General features: G+C 44.5%; 1 protein-coding gene across 4 annotated transcripts in view; it reads left to right on the top strand.

Annotated features, from left to right (window-relative positions):
- Positions 1–15662, top strand: part of Nudt9 (nudix hydrolase 9) — an 18235-nt gene extending 2573 nt beyond the window's left edge. For all 4 annotated transcript variants that reach the window (XM_021163515.2, XM_021163514.2, XM_021163516.2 and 1 more), the window contains exons 2-8: positions 1203–1442; positions 4902–4997; positions 6108–6194; positions 8581–8692; positions 10134–10280; positions 11962–12046; positions 15252–15662. In XM_021163515.2, the coding sequence (XP_021019174.1) occupies positions 1246–1442; positions 4902–4997; positions 6108–6194; positions 8581–8692; positions 10134–10280; positions 11962–12046; positions 15252–15430 (903 nt within the window). In that variant the 5' untranslated portion in view covers positions 1203–1245 and the 3' untranslated portion in view covers positions 15431–15662. The remainder of the gene's footprint in view (positions 1–1202; positions 1443–4901; positions 4998–6107; positions 6195–8580; positions 8693–10133; positions 10281–11961; positions 12047–15251) is intronic.
- The last annotated feature ends 889 nt before the right edge of the window (positions 15663–16551 follow it).

Below are 16551 nucleotides of genomic sequence, written 5' to 3' on the forward strand. Positions count from 1 at the left end.
TCTTTCTTTCTTTCTTTCTTTCTTTCTTGCCAGTCTTAGGAACTGATCTTTGCTTTGTAAGATGCATTTTAATAATTTCCTAGTTCCTTTCTGTTAATTGCACAGTCCTGTAATGCAATAAAAAAGATTTAGGCTCTGGTTATGTACATAGTAAGTATTCTTGTTCCAGTAGCCAGTGTGGTCCCATAATGGAGAGCAGACGTAAGTGGATTAGCATTCCTCTGTGGGGAAGATGTATAGTCTGATTATATTTTGCTATTTATTTTTAAAAAATATTTATGGGTGTTTTGTGTGTGTGTGTATGCATGTGTGCGGGTGTGTGTGCGTGCTCGTGTGCAGGCACAGTTGTGTGTGTCTGTGCACCTATGCGGTGCCCTGAAGACGATGTTGGTGACTTATTACTCACTGTCTGCCTACTCCTTTGGGGAAGATTCTCTCCTTGAACCTGGGGCTTGTGTCTTTTTGGCTAGGCTGGATCCTTGGGGTCAGAGGTGTGTGTGGGACTCCTGGCTTCTTACATCGGTACTGGGCTCTGAACTCTAGTCCGTAGTGATTGCCTAAGTAGCTGTCCTAGCGGAAGTGTCGCCTCTCCAGCTAATTTTGACAAATACGTGTGTTATATACACTCAGGTTTGAGTGAGGAAGAGTTTCATTTTTCAAAGAATTTGTAACTTGGATTTCCAGATCTAGAGCAACTGAAGCAAGCTTGTCCTCAGATAGGAAAATGGTGAAAACCTACCACTTTCATTTGTTTGTGAGGCAGCCTTGCTGAGCAGGCCAGGCTGGCTTTGATCTGGTGGCTTGTCCAGGGATTGTAACTTTCACTTTACTTAACAAGTCATCTGTCCTACCTCACACTTGCTCCCAGCCTCTTAGGGCCGCGGGCCTGCCTTGTAGATGCAGGGCACATGCAAATGAAGCAGCAGGGTTTTGAGAGCTTGCCTTAGAGGTCAGAGGCCTTGGATCCCTGGAGCTGGAGTTATAGGTGGTTGTGAGCTGTGTGGCTTAGGTGTTGGGAATCACACTTGGGTCCTCTGGAAGAGCAGTACACACATGCAGTTGTCGTTGTCGTGTTATTTTCTGATTTTTACAGGTTTTTGAAATTGACAAATGTTTCTGGATCTTTGAACTAGGTTCCTTAATTCACATGCTTTTGGAATGTCTATAAGATGCTTATCTTTTTTTTTTCTCTCTCTCCTTAGAAACACATTTCCATCCTGTGGGTTCCACCTTAACGCCAACATCATGTCTGGTTCTAATGGTGCCAAAGAGAATTCCCACAACAAGGCCCGGACTTCTCCTTACCCAGGTTCAAAAGTCGAGCGAAGTCAGGTTCCGAATGAGAAGGTGGGCTGGCTTGTCGAGTGGCAGGACTACAACCCAGTGGAGTACACCGCCGTCTCCGTCCTGGCTGGACCCCAGTGGGCGGACCCTCAGATCAGGTAAGCAGACTTATGGAAAGCCAGGGTTTTTAAGTTATCATTTGATATTTGAAAAAAAAAAATCACATTAATCCATGCTGGGTGTTGTTGCAAGTGAGTTTCTGCTTTTGCTTGAATCAGTCCACGCTTGTTTATTCTTCGCCAAATTTTGTGAGGACTTCCCCTAATGGGCAAATCTATTTGGAATCGCTGCTGTTTGTTTTGGAGTAATAACAACTGGTGGTATCTGTTTTTTGCATGTTCTTTTTGGGTAAACAGTTGTGCACCTCTTGTTTCTGGCAGAGGTAGGCTGGTATTAGAGGTTGTGGAAACATTTGTCACATTCTTTTCCAGATGACCATATCCGAGGATGAGCTTGTGAGCATGGAAAGATGGGAAAGAGAGAGGAGGGCTGTGCTTTGATTCTGTCACTACGAGAGCTGGACTGCTTCCTATTTTATGATTATATTCTCTTTCCAGCTTTGCCGAGCTGTAATCACAAAAATTATATGTATGTGCAGCTCAGGAATGTGATTCATGCATACATTGTGAAATGATTACCATAGTAAAACAGTTAACATAGCCATCTCTAGCCCATAGATGTCTCCTGCAGTAGGGACGTTCAAGCTCTGGCTTGAGCAAGCTTCAGGTGTTGTCTTCAGAACTAACTGTGGTCACTGAGCCGGACAGCAGATCTTGAGAATTAACCCTCCCACAGAACCAAAACCTCATTTATGCCTTTTCAGAAATGTCATTCCCACTTTGCCTGCTTTTATGTTTCTTGTAGCGATAAATATAACACCGTAGTAGAATGATTTCCTTCTAGACTAGCACTCAGGAGCTGGAGAGAGAGCTCAGTAGTTCAGAGGACTTGTCGCTCTTGGGGAGGACCAGGTTTGGTTCCCAGCACTCACATGTCGGTGCTCAGTCATTCATAACTCCAGCCTCAGGGGCTCTAACTCCTACTTTTGATCTCCATGTGCACCAGATGCCCACATGGAGCACTTAATAAATGCAGGCAAAACACTCATAAACATAAAATAAACTCAATCTAAAAGTTATCTTTAAAAGTTGTTTATTCACTCTCTTTATTTTAACTATTTTAGTTTACTTATTTTGTTGCCAGGCATTGCTAAGCGTCCAAGTGGTCTACCCCTACGGTCAGTTCTCAGCCTAAGTTTATAAGACTGCACATATTGATGTTTTGATGCACGTGCACATTTGAATCAGCTTACACAAACATAGCCTTCTCCTTACACATCCTTACTTTAAGTTGAATACATCCCATATAATTTCTTCTAGCCTTTTGCAATAGTCCATTGCTGCTCTGAGGTCACTGTAGTGTGCAATAGTACCAGGACCTTAACCCTATGTAAGTGTTCCTCAGTGACCCTTGAGTGGGCTGTCCACACAGTCCCCCAACCCCTGTTCTATTTTCAGTCTCTGGGGACCTCCAAACTGCCCTCAGTCTCCCCAAGGTTTGTAGGTTCTACAATACTGAGACCATGCAATGGTGATGTTTTCTTTTCTAATGTATTAACCATGAGCTAGTACTACATACCATCCTTATGAACATTGTTTTTATTTTCATATCTGGGAAGCAGACCGTCCATTGGTCTGACGTTTTAGGCTGGGTGGGGGCTGGGGGTGTTGCTCAGGTAAAGTGCTTACTGTGAAAGCAGCTGGGCTCCAGCACCAATGGAAGAAGCCAGGAGGCTGGCATGTAACCCCAACACGGGAGAGGCAGGGCTGTGGGATCCTAGAGCTTGGCCAGCAGCCCGGCATGTTTGGTCAGTTTAAGCCAGTAAGAGGCTCTTCAGTGAGTAGATGAGACTCCTGAGAGTGACCACCATTGGGGTTAACACAGCAACCCCAGCACCTCTAACAACGAAAGTCAAGCAAGCCAGTATATTGAGGTAGATGTTAGGAGAGTGCTAACTACTGGCTAGGAAGCAGAAGTGGACCACTAGATAGCCAGCAGTTCCCCACGTCCAGGCTGAAGGGAGAGTAAGTTCTGCTGTCTATGGCATAGTGGGTGTTGTTGTTCACAATACTTTGTTAGATATTCTATAAGGAGCTAGAGAAGAGAATTTCAGAAGTTCTCTATGTGAAGAAATGGCAAATGTGTAAGAAGATGCTAATGACTCTAATGTGGTCATTACATTAAAATCAGTTTTATGTGTATCAGATCATCACTCTGTACCCATAATATTTACAGTGATTGTCAATTAAAAAGACAAAGGGAGCAGCACTGTTTGCCTGGTGACGGCTGCGGTGTATAACTTGTAGGAGAGCCTCAGGTCTCCCTCATGCTCAGTCTGTCTTCTACCGGATGTCCATATGTAAACAGATGTCCATGTAGGGGACGGTATGGAGTGAAGAGAAGAGGAAAGGCTGAGAGTGAGGGACCAGGGAGGGATGGGGAAGGGATGGGTGCAGGTGGCAGATAGAGTTACAAAAGAGCACTTACAGCTAGTCTTCGCTTGTTTCTTCTAGTTCTCATGGAGTTTTTGGCTTGGGTGGTAGATAAGTACCTAAAATGTATTTGAAACAGAAAGTATAAATGCAATATAAAAATTCACAGCTTCTGTTCTGAATGCTTTTGCTAACTGTATAGAAGTTTATTGCATTGTGTGGGTTCTGGGTCTATTTGCAAAGGTGGTTTTGTTTTGTTTGTTTGTTTGCTTTGTTTTTGTTTGTTTTCCAAGGCAGGGTTTCTTTGTGTATCCCTGGGTGTCCTGGAACTCACTCCGCAGACCAGGCTGTCTTCAAACTCAGAGATCCCCTTGTCTCTGCCTCCCAAACAGAGACTAAAGGTGTGCGCCATGCCTGGCCTATTTGCAAGTTTCTTAACACTGTTTATTTACAAAGTGTTTCTGTTGAGGCATGACCTAAGTGTAGTCAGTGCTCATTTCTGAAGTGTGCAGGTGCAGCTCAGTAAATATTGAGGTTCAGTCCAGGATCTCCAGCATTTCCAGAGGATTATGTCTTTTTAAATATCATATTTCTTTTATAGTTGATGGGATAAATTCACTCCTTGTGAATTTTGAGAATACGAATATTTGACAGTATTAACCAATATGCATTAAACTAAAGTAACTAGGGTTACTTTGGAACAGTAGAGGAATCACAGTGTTCAGAGAAATCTTGCATGTGGAGTCTTGTGGGAGCCAGCAGTTGGCATAGTGTGCTCACAGACAGTTCTGTATTGCAGACATTTCTGTTCATGTCGGAGGGGCTTCCAACCTCCTTACAAGAAGCATACCACAGCTCATAACACTACATCCTTTTCTGCTTTGGCTGAAAGATTTTTTTTGCCCCTAGAGCTTTTTTTTTTTTTTTTTTTTTTTGACTAACTAAGATGATTTGTAAATCAGAACTCAGTCCTTCTGCATTTATTCTGAGTGGCAGTGAGTTATATTTTCAAGCTGCGGGTGACATCTTATCATTGCTCTATGTGCCTTGTCATTCCCACTGCAGTGAAAGCAACTTCTCTCCCAAATTTAATGAAAAGGACGGGCATGTTGAGAGAAAGAGCCAGAACGGCCTGTACGAGATTGAAAACGGAAGACCCAGGTAGGTGCTGGGGTGAAGGGGCCGAGTCTCAAAGGGAAGAGAAGGTGTTCAGAGTATAACTGTAAAGCCAGATGAGGTGCAGAATTTATATATGCGAAGTGATTACATTTTCGCTGAAGTCAAACTGGGAAAGACTTAGCAATCTGCATACAACTAGTTAAGTGTAGGAATTAAAGGCATGGCTTCACAATTTTATCTTGTAGGTTGAAGTCATTAACTGAATAAATTATAAAAAGGATTAAAATGATCTTTTCAGTGGTTATTTATTAAATGAACTAATGGCTGAAAGTAAGAATTTATCTAGACATCTAAGCCTTGTAAGACTAAAACTACTTTGTTTGTGTTGGGGTAAGATTGCCCAGTGGGTAAGTAAGGCCCGAGACAAGGCTGACTGCCTGCATTGGATCCCTGGGACATACGTGGTAAAGGGAGACATTGACTCCTATAGGTTGGTCTCCAACACGCACATGTGCGCACACACACACACACGTAATTCACAAGTCAAGTAAAGCCCAGTAATGTTAACATCAAGTCTCCTTTGCTTCACCTCCCATTCCTGTCCTGTGATTTTGAAAAAAAAATTATTGTCAGTTTTCCTGGTGACTTTAAAATAAAAACAAAAAAACAATGCTTGTGAGTTTAGTACAAAACAATCTAAGAAGTCACTCAGTTTTATCAGCAGTAAAATACATGGGCGTGAGTGCCTTGTGAACTAGATTAAGAAGTTAGTTGAAGGCTGGGAAGATGGGCTGTTGGATAAAGCTCTCATACAGGCTTAGAGACAGGACTTTGGACACCCAGAGCTCACAGGAGAGCCGGGCAGGCATGCTGGCTTAGGACTCAAGAAAGGAGCAGAGACAGGGTGTCCCAGGGGGTAAGCTGGCTAGCTAGGCTGCCTTAAACTGGCAGATTGCCCCTCTGTCATTAACTGGAGAGCTGTTGATAAAGACACCTCAGGTCAAACATCAGGCTCATGCCTGCACACATGTACACACACCTGTCCACACACATTCACATGTGTATACACGTGCATGCTGTGTCAAGCTAGATTTTAAAAGGTGAATGCATTCCATTGATTGTATGGTGGTCTTTTATTCTTTTCTACCCTAGAAACCCTGCAGGGAGGACAGGACTCGTTGGCCGGGGTCTTCTGGGGAGATGGGGCCCAAATCATGCTGCAGATCCTATTATAACCAGGTAAAGACCGGGAAAGAGCTTCAGTAGTAAAGAGCTAAGTGACCAGAAAAATGGAGGCAGCAGCTCTGTGTTTGTGTGTGTGTGTGTGTGTGTGTGTGTGTGTAGAACTATATGTTTGTTCTATAAGGACATGGGACTTTGAAATCACCGTGATGGATACAGACAAAGCTGTGGTTGTAGCTAGGTGTTGTGGCTTATGTTTGTAATCCCCACATATGGGAGACTGAGACAGGAGGATTGCTATGAATTTGAGGCCTGACTCCAAGCCTCAGAATCAGCAATCAGCAGTCCGTTAGTCCAGCAAGTGTTATCTGCCAGGCATGTCCAGCTACTGCCCACAAGCTTCACGATGTGCCCAGAGATTGTGGCCCAGCATAACAGGATACCCTCACTTTAAACATGACATGTTGTTGGGTGGGGCGGGGGCGGGGAGCGGTAACTTGAGAGCCCATTTCTCAAACATGAGGTTTGTAAATGACAAAGTCATGTTGCAGTGTCAAAACTTTGAATGCACCCAACAGATATTGATTAAACATCTGTCTTTTTCTTTCTTTTCAGCACTGAGGAGGTATATTAGAAGGTATAAAAAGTATAAGAATTAAGGTTTTAGTCATTGAAGAGCTATAGCTTCATTTGCAAGGTTGAAAATTTGAAATTTGAAATAAAAACCATGCAATTTGACTAAGTCCAGTCATGCATTGCTCAGCACTGGAGACAAAGTTCTAAGAAATGTGTCATTAGGCAATTTTCTCATTGTGTGCCTGTCACACCGTGTACTTATACGAGTCTAGGTGACCCAGCCCCGCCATTCAGCTCGTCCTCCTGATGTAAGAGACTTATTGAACATAGGGCGTGTGAGTCAGCTGGAATAGCATGGCTTAGTGTTCTCTAGTAAGCCTGTTTTCTTGTAATGCCAGTCGGGAAGGCGTGATTGCTAGAGAACTTGATGCCATTAGAAAGAATCCAGAGCTTTCAGTAGAAAGGCACAGGGAAGACCTCCAGGGGCTCTCGGGAAGGGACAGGTCACTCTTACCCACTGGTTTCAAACGTCTGAAAGAGTAAAGTTGTTTGTAAACAGTGTTACTTCTGAAGGGAGACATGGGGCAGCCATAGGGTACCCTGCTCGCACAGGGTCGCTGCCCTTTGCAGAGAATGCTGTAGAGGGAGAGGGCCCTGTGGGAGCTGTACCTTCAGTTTCCAGTGCGTTTATTACGGATCTGGCAGGCAACGGTAAAAGAAAAACAGCGAGTGCTGATGGTGGCAGTGTTTCTCCTGGCTTTAGGTCACTTTGCTTGCCCGAGTCACCCTGCCTCTGTGGCAGTGAGTGAGTTCTTACAGTGTGAACAGTACTCTCGGACTCTCTTAGGGACACAGAGTTGAGAACTGTGCTGTGTAAACATTCCCCTGCATCTTTAGCTTCGAGCTCCATCCTCCCTCTCACTTGCCGGACCTCGAGTTCCTTGGACCAACATTTCATTCTTCTGTATGACATTTCTGGGGTCTGGTATCTCGGAAACAAACATTGCACCAGCTCTTCTTTTATTTCTGTCTCCCGCGCTCTTCAGTCTGAAGCTCCTTGTTGTAATGCACCCCTCTGGTCGTTAGCTCTGCTCCAGAGCCCTGAGGAATTGTGGGTTAGATAAAGAACTGCGGAGAGCCCCCCAAACGGTGTGCTGGCACAGGCTTCCCCACAGTGAGGGGCGACCCTGGGCTTTCTTTGCCCAGTTCCTGCTGCAAAGACAAAATCCTTTCCTTTGTCTAGATGACCTTCAGAAAGATCCTGGGAGCTGGGGGTGTGGGATAGGAAGGGAAGGGGGATTTGTCTTCAGAAGGCTCAGAGGAGGTGTGCTCTGAGCTGATTGCCACCCAACCGTGGGATTTAACTCAAGACATAGGACAGTATAGGATGGAGCTTCCCCCTGTCCCCCGGGTTCCCAATCTAAGACAGCACAGAGACTGACATCACTACACTCAGCTGAAACCGAGTTACTGTTTTTCTGATATTACAGGGTGACGTGACCAATAAAGGCATTGGCAAGTCTCTTTGATCCTTTCAGTTTCTAAAGGGGATTCTCGGTGGAAAATACCACGCTACACCTTTTAAAGCTTTCTTCAGATTATGTTATGCTTTTGAGCTTTTTCTTTCTTTGACAGGCTTTAAGTAGTAAGAACTGAGTGTAATCTAAATTTTCCTCACAGAGAATACAGCACCCTTGTGTGAACTAAACTTCCTTAACTGGGGTGAACATAGCATTTGTCAACTAAAAACAGTTTTTTAAACTGGCCTATTTTAGGTAAATGTGTATTTTGTAAGAGAGAAGACATTATTCTGATGTCATCGAGGGTGGAAGCCGCAGCCTTTGCTGTTCTGTGTTCCTGTCCATAGGTGGAAAAGGGACGAGAGCGGGAATAAGATCACACACCCTGTCTCTGGGAAATGCATCTTGCAGTTCGTTGCCATCAAGAGGAAAGACTGTGGAGAGTGGGCAATCCCGGGGGTAAGCGTGGCGCCCCCTGCTGGGGATGCTGGTGCGGGTCACTGTGAGGCTCCCGTGTGAGGTGACTGATCTTTGTCACCAAGCTTAGGATGATAGACGGTTTCTAGAATTCAGGACAATTCTAGCATCTTTGGAAGGAACATGAACGTTTGGCTAGATCGAGGTTCGAGTTCTGTCCTGTGCACTTGCCGCTGGGTGATTCCAGGCGCTCATCTTTAAAATGAAGACAGCAATATTTACCTCAGAGAGATAGCCTTTGAACATCTGGCATATAAGGTTGGCATTCATTATGTAAGGTCCATTTCAATCCCCTACTTTAAACTCAGTTTTATATTTTTAGTATTACTTATGGTATTCTTACAATTTGTAAGCATAATGAAAAGGTGACACTTGTAATAGACTTTCTCTTGAAGTTCCACGTCCCCATCACTTTTAGCTCATGCTAATTTTGTACCATTGATATGGTTGAAGTGACCTTTAAAACATGTCTTCAGTGTGGTAGGTTTTGTAGTTTATGCCTGTTGTGAGGAGGAGGTGTCTGATGTGAACATGAACCTGCTGTGGGCATGAATATGTTTTTCTTTGTGGTGTCAGACCAGGATGAGTTACAGACAGTAGCTGACAGATCCAGTGTAGGCTGGTTACCACGAGCCGAGTCAGCCAGCTTCTCTCTCACGATAATGATTTCATGGATTTTATTATTTATTTCCATTTGAAATTCCGATCACGGGAGCAGCTGCAGTAGTTGCTGCGTTCTGAGACCTGTTGGTCTCCTTGACCGGTTCTGTACGTTTGTGAGTGAATACTGTAGAGGGTGAGGTATGACAGCCACATGAACACACACCCCTGTCTTTTGTTACATTCCACTGGGAAAGGCAGATAATGTCATGAGTAAGTATCTTGTGCCAGTAGGCGATAAAAGAAAACTAAATCGGACAGAAAGTAAAAGAGGATTTAGGGGAAGTGACATTTAAATGACATTTTGAAGGAACTGAATGAGTTATTTCTGTGGAGAAACATGTGGGTTCTGGGGAGACACATTCTGGATAAACCCAGTGAGGCAGCCCTTAGAAGGGGCATTTCTGGTGCTTTCTGCTGAAGATGCCATCGTGGCTGAGGTGGACGAGATGGGTGGGGAAGAGCCACTGTGCCGTTTCCTTGCCTCCAGGCCTTGTAGTCTGAGTTGGGAAAGTATCAGGAAGTGCTGTTGCGTGGACAGTTGGCCATAGCCTAATGCTCGAGCAATTACCCTTGCCCGTACCGTTGTATGAGTTGCCTTTCTTGGCTGCTTCTGCTAGAAACGAGTGTTTTAAGAAGTGCTTCTCAGAGAGGGCTGGGGTGAGTATTGTGGGCAAATACAGTAAGACACGTTTATTGTCCCACTCAGTAAATATGTGTACAAGGAGCCAAAGCTCACCGCTTCTCAAAAATGTGTCTGCAGGGGATGGTGGACCCCGGAGAGAAGATCAGTGCCACCCTGAAAAGGGAGTTTGGTGAAGAAGCCCTGAACTCATTACAGAAGTCCAGTGCCGAGAAGAGGGAGATCGAGGAGAAACTGCATGCGCTCTTCAGCCAAGAGCATCTCGTGGTAAGGAGCTCCCCCGCAGGCCCAGCCAGGAGGGCCCTGGGATCTGCTCACAAAGCACATTTGCTGAAGGGTTTATAGCCTGGCCTTAGCTCGTGTGATCACTCTCAACTCTCCCCCACCCACTTTTTCTCAGCTGAGGGCTGACCTCGCATGACAAATAGGCTATTTTCTTACACACTGACAATCTATTAAACAGATCTTGTTGTTTACAAAAATTCAGCTTGCTGTGAAAAGCCCTTTGCATATTAGATTTATTTTACAGTTTTTTTTTTAAATCACTAATCCTTTAAGGTTTATGTCTCTATGCCTGTATTGTCTGTATACTCTGTGTTAGTAAAAGAAAACATCACAGAAAGCCTGTGGCAGTCAGTGATGAGATGACAGAGCCTCTTTTCTTTTTGACTGTCATTTGGATTGCTTTGTTTTTCTTCCAAAATTGGGATCTCTTAACTTGGTGGGGTTTTTTTTGTTTGTTTGTTTGTTTGTTTTTTTAAGGGATGTAACACAAAGCTCAGCCTGGTTAGGTATTTGCTGTGTAACCTAGGTTGTCTTTGTATGTACGTGTGTGCTCACATGTGTGCATATGCGTATGTGTGCCTGTCTGTCTGTCCTTCCATGTGTAAGGTTGAGGGCAGAAGACTTCTTTAGCTGTTGTTCCTCTCGTGCCATTTACTTTCCTTTTGAGACAGATCTTATTGGTTAGGCCTGATTCCCGTCTCTGAGAAGCACTTCTTAAAGCATTCATTTCTAGCAGAAGCAGCCAAGAAAGGCAACTCATACACTGGGCCGCAGTAATTGGTCCAGCGTTAGGCTATGGCAAACTGGTCCAGGCAATGGTTGCCAGGCAATGGCACTTCCTGATACTTTGCAGCTGGTAGCTCGAGAGATGCACAGATCTCCCTGTGCTTGCCCAGCCTTCGCCTACTGCCTGAGCTCTCTCCAGCCCAGGACTGGGTCTCCTGAGTCCATTCCTCAGCCTCCTAGGGCCCTGCTGGTTTTATATCTGCTGTCAGGGTGTCTTAACCATGTTTGTGTAGGATGACTAGTTCTAGATTTTTTTTCTGGTATCAATAAGCTTTAAATTTAAATTTTTAGATTTATCTACATATTATCTAGGTTTATCAGGAACAATAAACCTCTCAATATATGAAGTTTTAATCACAGAAATTATTACAATAGAAACATGCTTATATTATGGAACCTTTGCAGAAAGTATAGCTCATATTGACTCCTCTCTCTCACACACTCTCTCTCTCTCTCTCTCTCTCTCTCACACACACACACACACACACACACACACACACACACACACACACACATTTAGATGTACACTGTAGCTGTCTTCAGACACACCAGACGAGGGCATCGGATTCCATTACAGTTGGTTGTGAGCCACCATGTGGTTGCTGGGAATCGAACTCAGGACCTCTGGAAGAGCAGTCAGTGTTCTTAACCACTGAACCATCTCTCCAGCTCCCATGTATATTTCTTTATAAGCATTTGTGTGTGTGTGTGTTTGTGGTAAAAACATGTAATATAACAGACTTTTTCACCATTTTAGACTGTCCAGTTCAGTAGTGTGGTGTGTGCAGCAGGATATTTACAAGTCTTAGCTAAGGAAGGAAGCTCCAGCCTCGCCTTCCACCCTCACCTGTTCTTCTCTCTCCCCTCTTGGAAGTAGATATATAAGGGGTATGTTGACGACCCTCGGAACACTGACAATGCGTGGATGGAGACGGAAGCCGTGAACTACCATGATGAAACAGGTAATTCTATACTCAAATATGACTGGAACTGGAGGACTAGCTGAAGCCAAGAGGTCCACTAGGCCAGCATCAGATCTAGAGTAGAGCCTCTGAAACCAATCAGCTACTGAGCTTACGGTTCTTGGTCTGCAGGCGAAGGCGTTGGTTGGTGTTAATAGAGGACTTGAGACAAAGCTTGTAAAGTTGATCAGCAGTGACTAAATGAATGTCTTTAATCTACTGATGGCATGTGACGTTAAGGCTGGATTATAGGCTAAAATAAAGCAATGTAAAACTAGCAGTTAGTGCAATTCTTGCAAAAGCAGGTGAGCCTCTGGGTGGGCCGTTTGGTGATGGGGTAAGAGACGGCGTTTCCGTTTGCCTTGCCGTGCCGCGGCCTTGGACTGGCTTGCCCTGTGTGTCGTGAGCGTAAGCGTGTGTTGTTAAGTCCATGCTTTGTTTTCCTGATCTCTGGGTTTAAGACTCGATCAGCAGAGACTGTCTGTTACTGCAGAGAGAAGGGAATCCCTGTCTTCAGCATGATTGGGATCTTCACACAGCCCCGATCCACAGGAAGCCTTTCTTGCTAGGCTGGGTGGTGTCTTAAGCATTTGGCATCCATTTGTAGGGGAATGAAACAAGGCCAGCTTCCAGAGAACTCCGTGTTCTTCTGGTCCTTGGCTGAGCTGCCCAATCTTATGCTAATCACTTGTCCTCCCTGGGCAGCCAGGACCTGGGAGGTCCCCTTTCTCTCGGCCTTTCCTTGGCCTTGGGAAACTCCAGCACCGTCTCCTTTCTCTCTGCAGCAGCTCTAGGAAGATGCTGAGCTTGTTCCTTAGTACAGGACCTTAGAGGATGTGTGCAGTGGAGCTCAGAATGGGGCTTCCACAGCTTAGCTGTGCACACCCCACTATTTATCTGTGAGGCTAAAAGCAAACGACCTTTCCTCCAGAGATTAAGGTGAATTATGTATCTGATGTGTGGTTGCTCTTTCTTCCTCTGTAAAAAGAAAATTCTTTGCTCATGAATTCTAAGGTCATAGTTTATCTAACAAAAGGAATTAAGGCAAGCAGTTGTAGACCTGTACCTGTTTCTCTGCCGAGGAGTGTGCTCCGATGACTTATCTCTTTGCCATAGCTGTAGGGGCTGGGCCTGTCCCCTCGTCTCACTGATCAACCCTCCCCACACTTTTGGGCGTCTCCTTGGTAAGGGAATGATCCTCTTTTGGTCTAATCTCAATTAGACCAAATTAATTATTTGGAAAAATAATTGTTCATGAGGACCATAAACGATATGTTCAGACTGGTTGCTGTTCCCACTCCCTGCTGTAAGAGGGGATTTTCTGCCCCAGGGGTGGCAGTGTGTCCCGTGACCCATGCTCTTTGCTGGATCTGAAAACTGTCTGTTTTCAGTTCAGCTTTCTTCTTGTGAGAGAGGTGGCTGTTGAACTCTGTGTATTTAAATATTGAACAGTTTTGTTTTGAGTGGTCGATCAGGTAGTTGGAGGAGTAAAAGGAAGCCTAGATATTATTGATTCCAATAAAACACAGGATGCTGGAGGCTGTCCTCAGGTAACAGCCTCATAATGTAGGCTGTAGAGGTGATAGATGTACAACTGGGGTGCCAGCCTGGTACTCAGCGCCTGTTGCCAGACATTATCTCCTAAGGAGGGCTTTGTTGTCTCACTGCAGTGGTGGTTTTTACACAGGTAAAGTAATTGAAACTTACTTAGAGAATAGATGTAGGGAAGACAGAGTAAACCACCACCTCTCACTAACATTGCGCCTCAGCTTCTTCCAGACGCTGGGTAGCGGCACAGTGACGATAAAAGGTGCTAGAGCTGCATGCTCTTCTTCCACTTGAAAACATATTCTGCTTTCTTTCTTTGTTTTTTGTTTCTGTTTTGAGATAGTCTTGACACATAGCCCAGGCTGTCCTGAGCTCACTCTATAGCCCAGGCTGGCCATGAACTCATGGGCAGTCGTCCTGCCTTTGATTGCCAGACACTGGGATTACAGTTCCAGATTACCATGTGAGGCTCAGTCACCTCCGTGTTTAGTGAATGTGGCACTCCATTGTACATCACTGTTGTTTCTTTAACCTGCTTCGTAAAGGTGAAAAATTTGATCCTGCCCACTTTTAAGAGTGAGAGGTGCAATGGTCCTGCAGTTAGAGCACTGGCTGCTCGTGCTGAGGACCCAGGTTCAACTCCCATTGCCCTCTTCTAGCACCTGGCACACATGTGGTACACAGACATACATGCAGGCAAAACACCCATACACATAAAAATAAATAAAAATTAAACAGTGTAGAATATAATACTAAATGTTTATATACGCACATAAAGCACACACGTATGTTTATATACATACATGCAAAGTACATACACATGTTTAGGTTCACACATAAAGCACACATATATGTTTACACAGGCAAAGCACACACATGTGTTGCCTTGAATAGCTTTCTCTCTGTCTTTTTTGGATAATTTTTTGAGACAGAGTCTCATTATATAGCCCAGGCTGTCTCTGAGCTAAGCGATGTCTCTGCCTCGGTCCTCTGGGGCACTGGCATTGCTACCCAGAACTTCATGTTTCCTAGGCAGGTAATGACCACTGAGCTGAATCCTAGACCTGTAAACTCCTCATATACCCAGTGCCTGCAGCAGAGTCTGGTATACAAGGCATTCACACCTACTGAGTGAGTGGGAGAATTTATTTTCTAAAACACTGGGTAAACACCATCAATATACCTGTGGAAGTAGCCATTTACATGTCTAGCAATGATGGCATTTATAAGTAATGATACAGCTGAATAGATACAGTTGTAAATAGATACAGCTGTAAATAGATACAGTTGTAAATATGTTATATTTTAGTTTGTGGTTTGGCATCGACTACATAGCATTGGACCACAAAATGAGTTAGAAGTTTGCTTTTAGGCTTTTTATATTTAATCCTTCTGGAGTTTATTGTAAAGGGTTTCAAATAAAATGGCATCTATGTCTCTCTTGGTCTAAAGGAGAAGAGCTTTCTTCTTAGTACTTTCATCTAATATTTCATTACAGTTCAGGCCTTTTGGAATATTCTGGTTTTTAATTCCTTGGTCACCTAATAATGATGATTTAATCTTATTTTTAATAAGACTTTTGATGATCCAGAATTGCATTAAGAAATGGAATAAACAATCCCTCCCCCTTTTTTGGTGCTGTGTCTTTGGAAACTAGGGGAGACAATGGACAACCTCACCCTGGAGGCCGGAGATGACGCGGGGAAGGTGAAGTGGGTGGACATCAGCGACCAGCTCAAGTTGTACGCCAGTCACTCTCAGTTCATCAAACTCGTGGCAGAGAAACGAGATGCCCACTGGAGCGAGGACCGCACCGCTGACAGCCGTGGGCTATAGCCCGTCCCCGTGAGCCAGCGGCAGGGCCACAGAACTGACACCCCACAGAGGCCACCTGGAAATGCTTGCAACAGGGTGAAACGCCTGGATACGATGAAGAACCCTGAATGTACAGCTTTCTTCTCAAAGGGATTAGAGACTGTCATTTTGTATAGATTTAAGCATGTCTGAACAAAATTTAAATAATTAATGTTCTTTGAAAAATTGTAGTTGCAATAAATATAAAACCCAACTGCTGGTGACTTGTGTTTCTAGTTCTCATCACTAGCTTTCCCCACTGCCCTTAGAGGCGAGTGATGTCCTGCTGAACTGGACTTCCCTTGGAGGGGTCCCCCTCACATGCAGTTAACCGTGCAGTCGATTCCTTTAAACTGTTTGCTTCATAGTGTTCCATGTGCATGCGGTGCCTGAAGAGGCCAGAGGAGGGCACTGGATCCCCTAGAACTAGATTTGCAGACACCTGTGAGCCTTCCTGCGTGTGAGCCTCCAGCCTGTGCTGGGAATCAAACCCCTGTCCTGGAAGAACAGCCAGTGAGTGCTATTAACTGCTCAGCTGTCCGTAGCCCGAGGTACCAATTTTTACAATGGAATTTCAGTTTTCCCACTGATTGATTATTGATTGATTGATTGATAGGCAGAGTATCACTGTGTCTCAGTTATTCTTGGAGTCAGAGATCAAAATGAATAGAAACTTATATTCTCATTTTTAGACTATCTAGGACTTAAAACTATGCCTAGATAAATTAGTAATTTATAGAGATTTCATTCGATTGTATTTACTGTAAGCGTGAGCAGGGAGCCTTTGTGGTTTCAGGTGGTCTTTGATAGGAGGATAAGGCTAAGGACTGGAGTTATTTGAGAGATATGTAGGTAATATTATAAGTCTTGGGTGAAGCAGAGAATGTGTGGGTGGGGTCCCTTCGAAAGAAAAAGGAAAGGAGATAATGCCATGAACTACTGTCAACTCAGTGTTCACAGTTACCCCGAGAGCCAGGTGTCACATGCTGGCCAGGGCTGGCCCTTGGCAAGTCCAGTCAGCTTGAACTGGGCACTCGCGCTTGCTTTATTCCGTCTGGATTGTGGTGGGACCTCCGAAGACTCGGGTGTAGAGAAAAGGATAC

Source organism: Mus caroli, chromosome 5 (assembly GCF_900094665.2).
Source record: "Mus caroli chromosome 5, CAROLI_EIJ_v1.1, whole genome shotgun sequence".
In the NCBI taxonomy this organism is placed as follows: domain Eukaryota; kingdom Metazoa; phylum Chordata; class Mammalia; order Rodentia; family Muridae; genus Mus; species Mus caroli.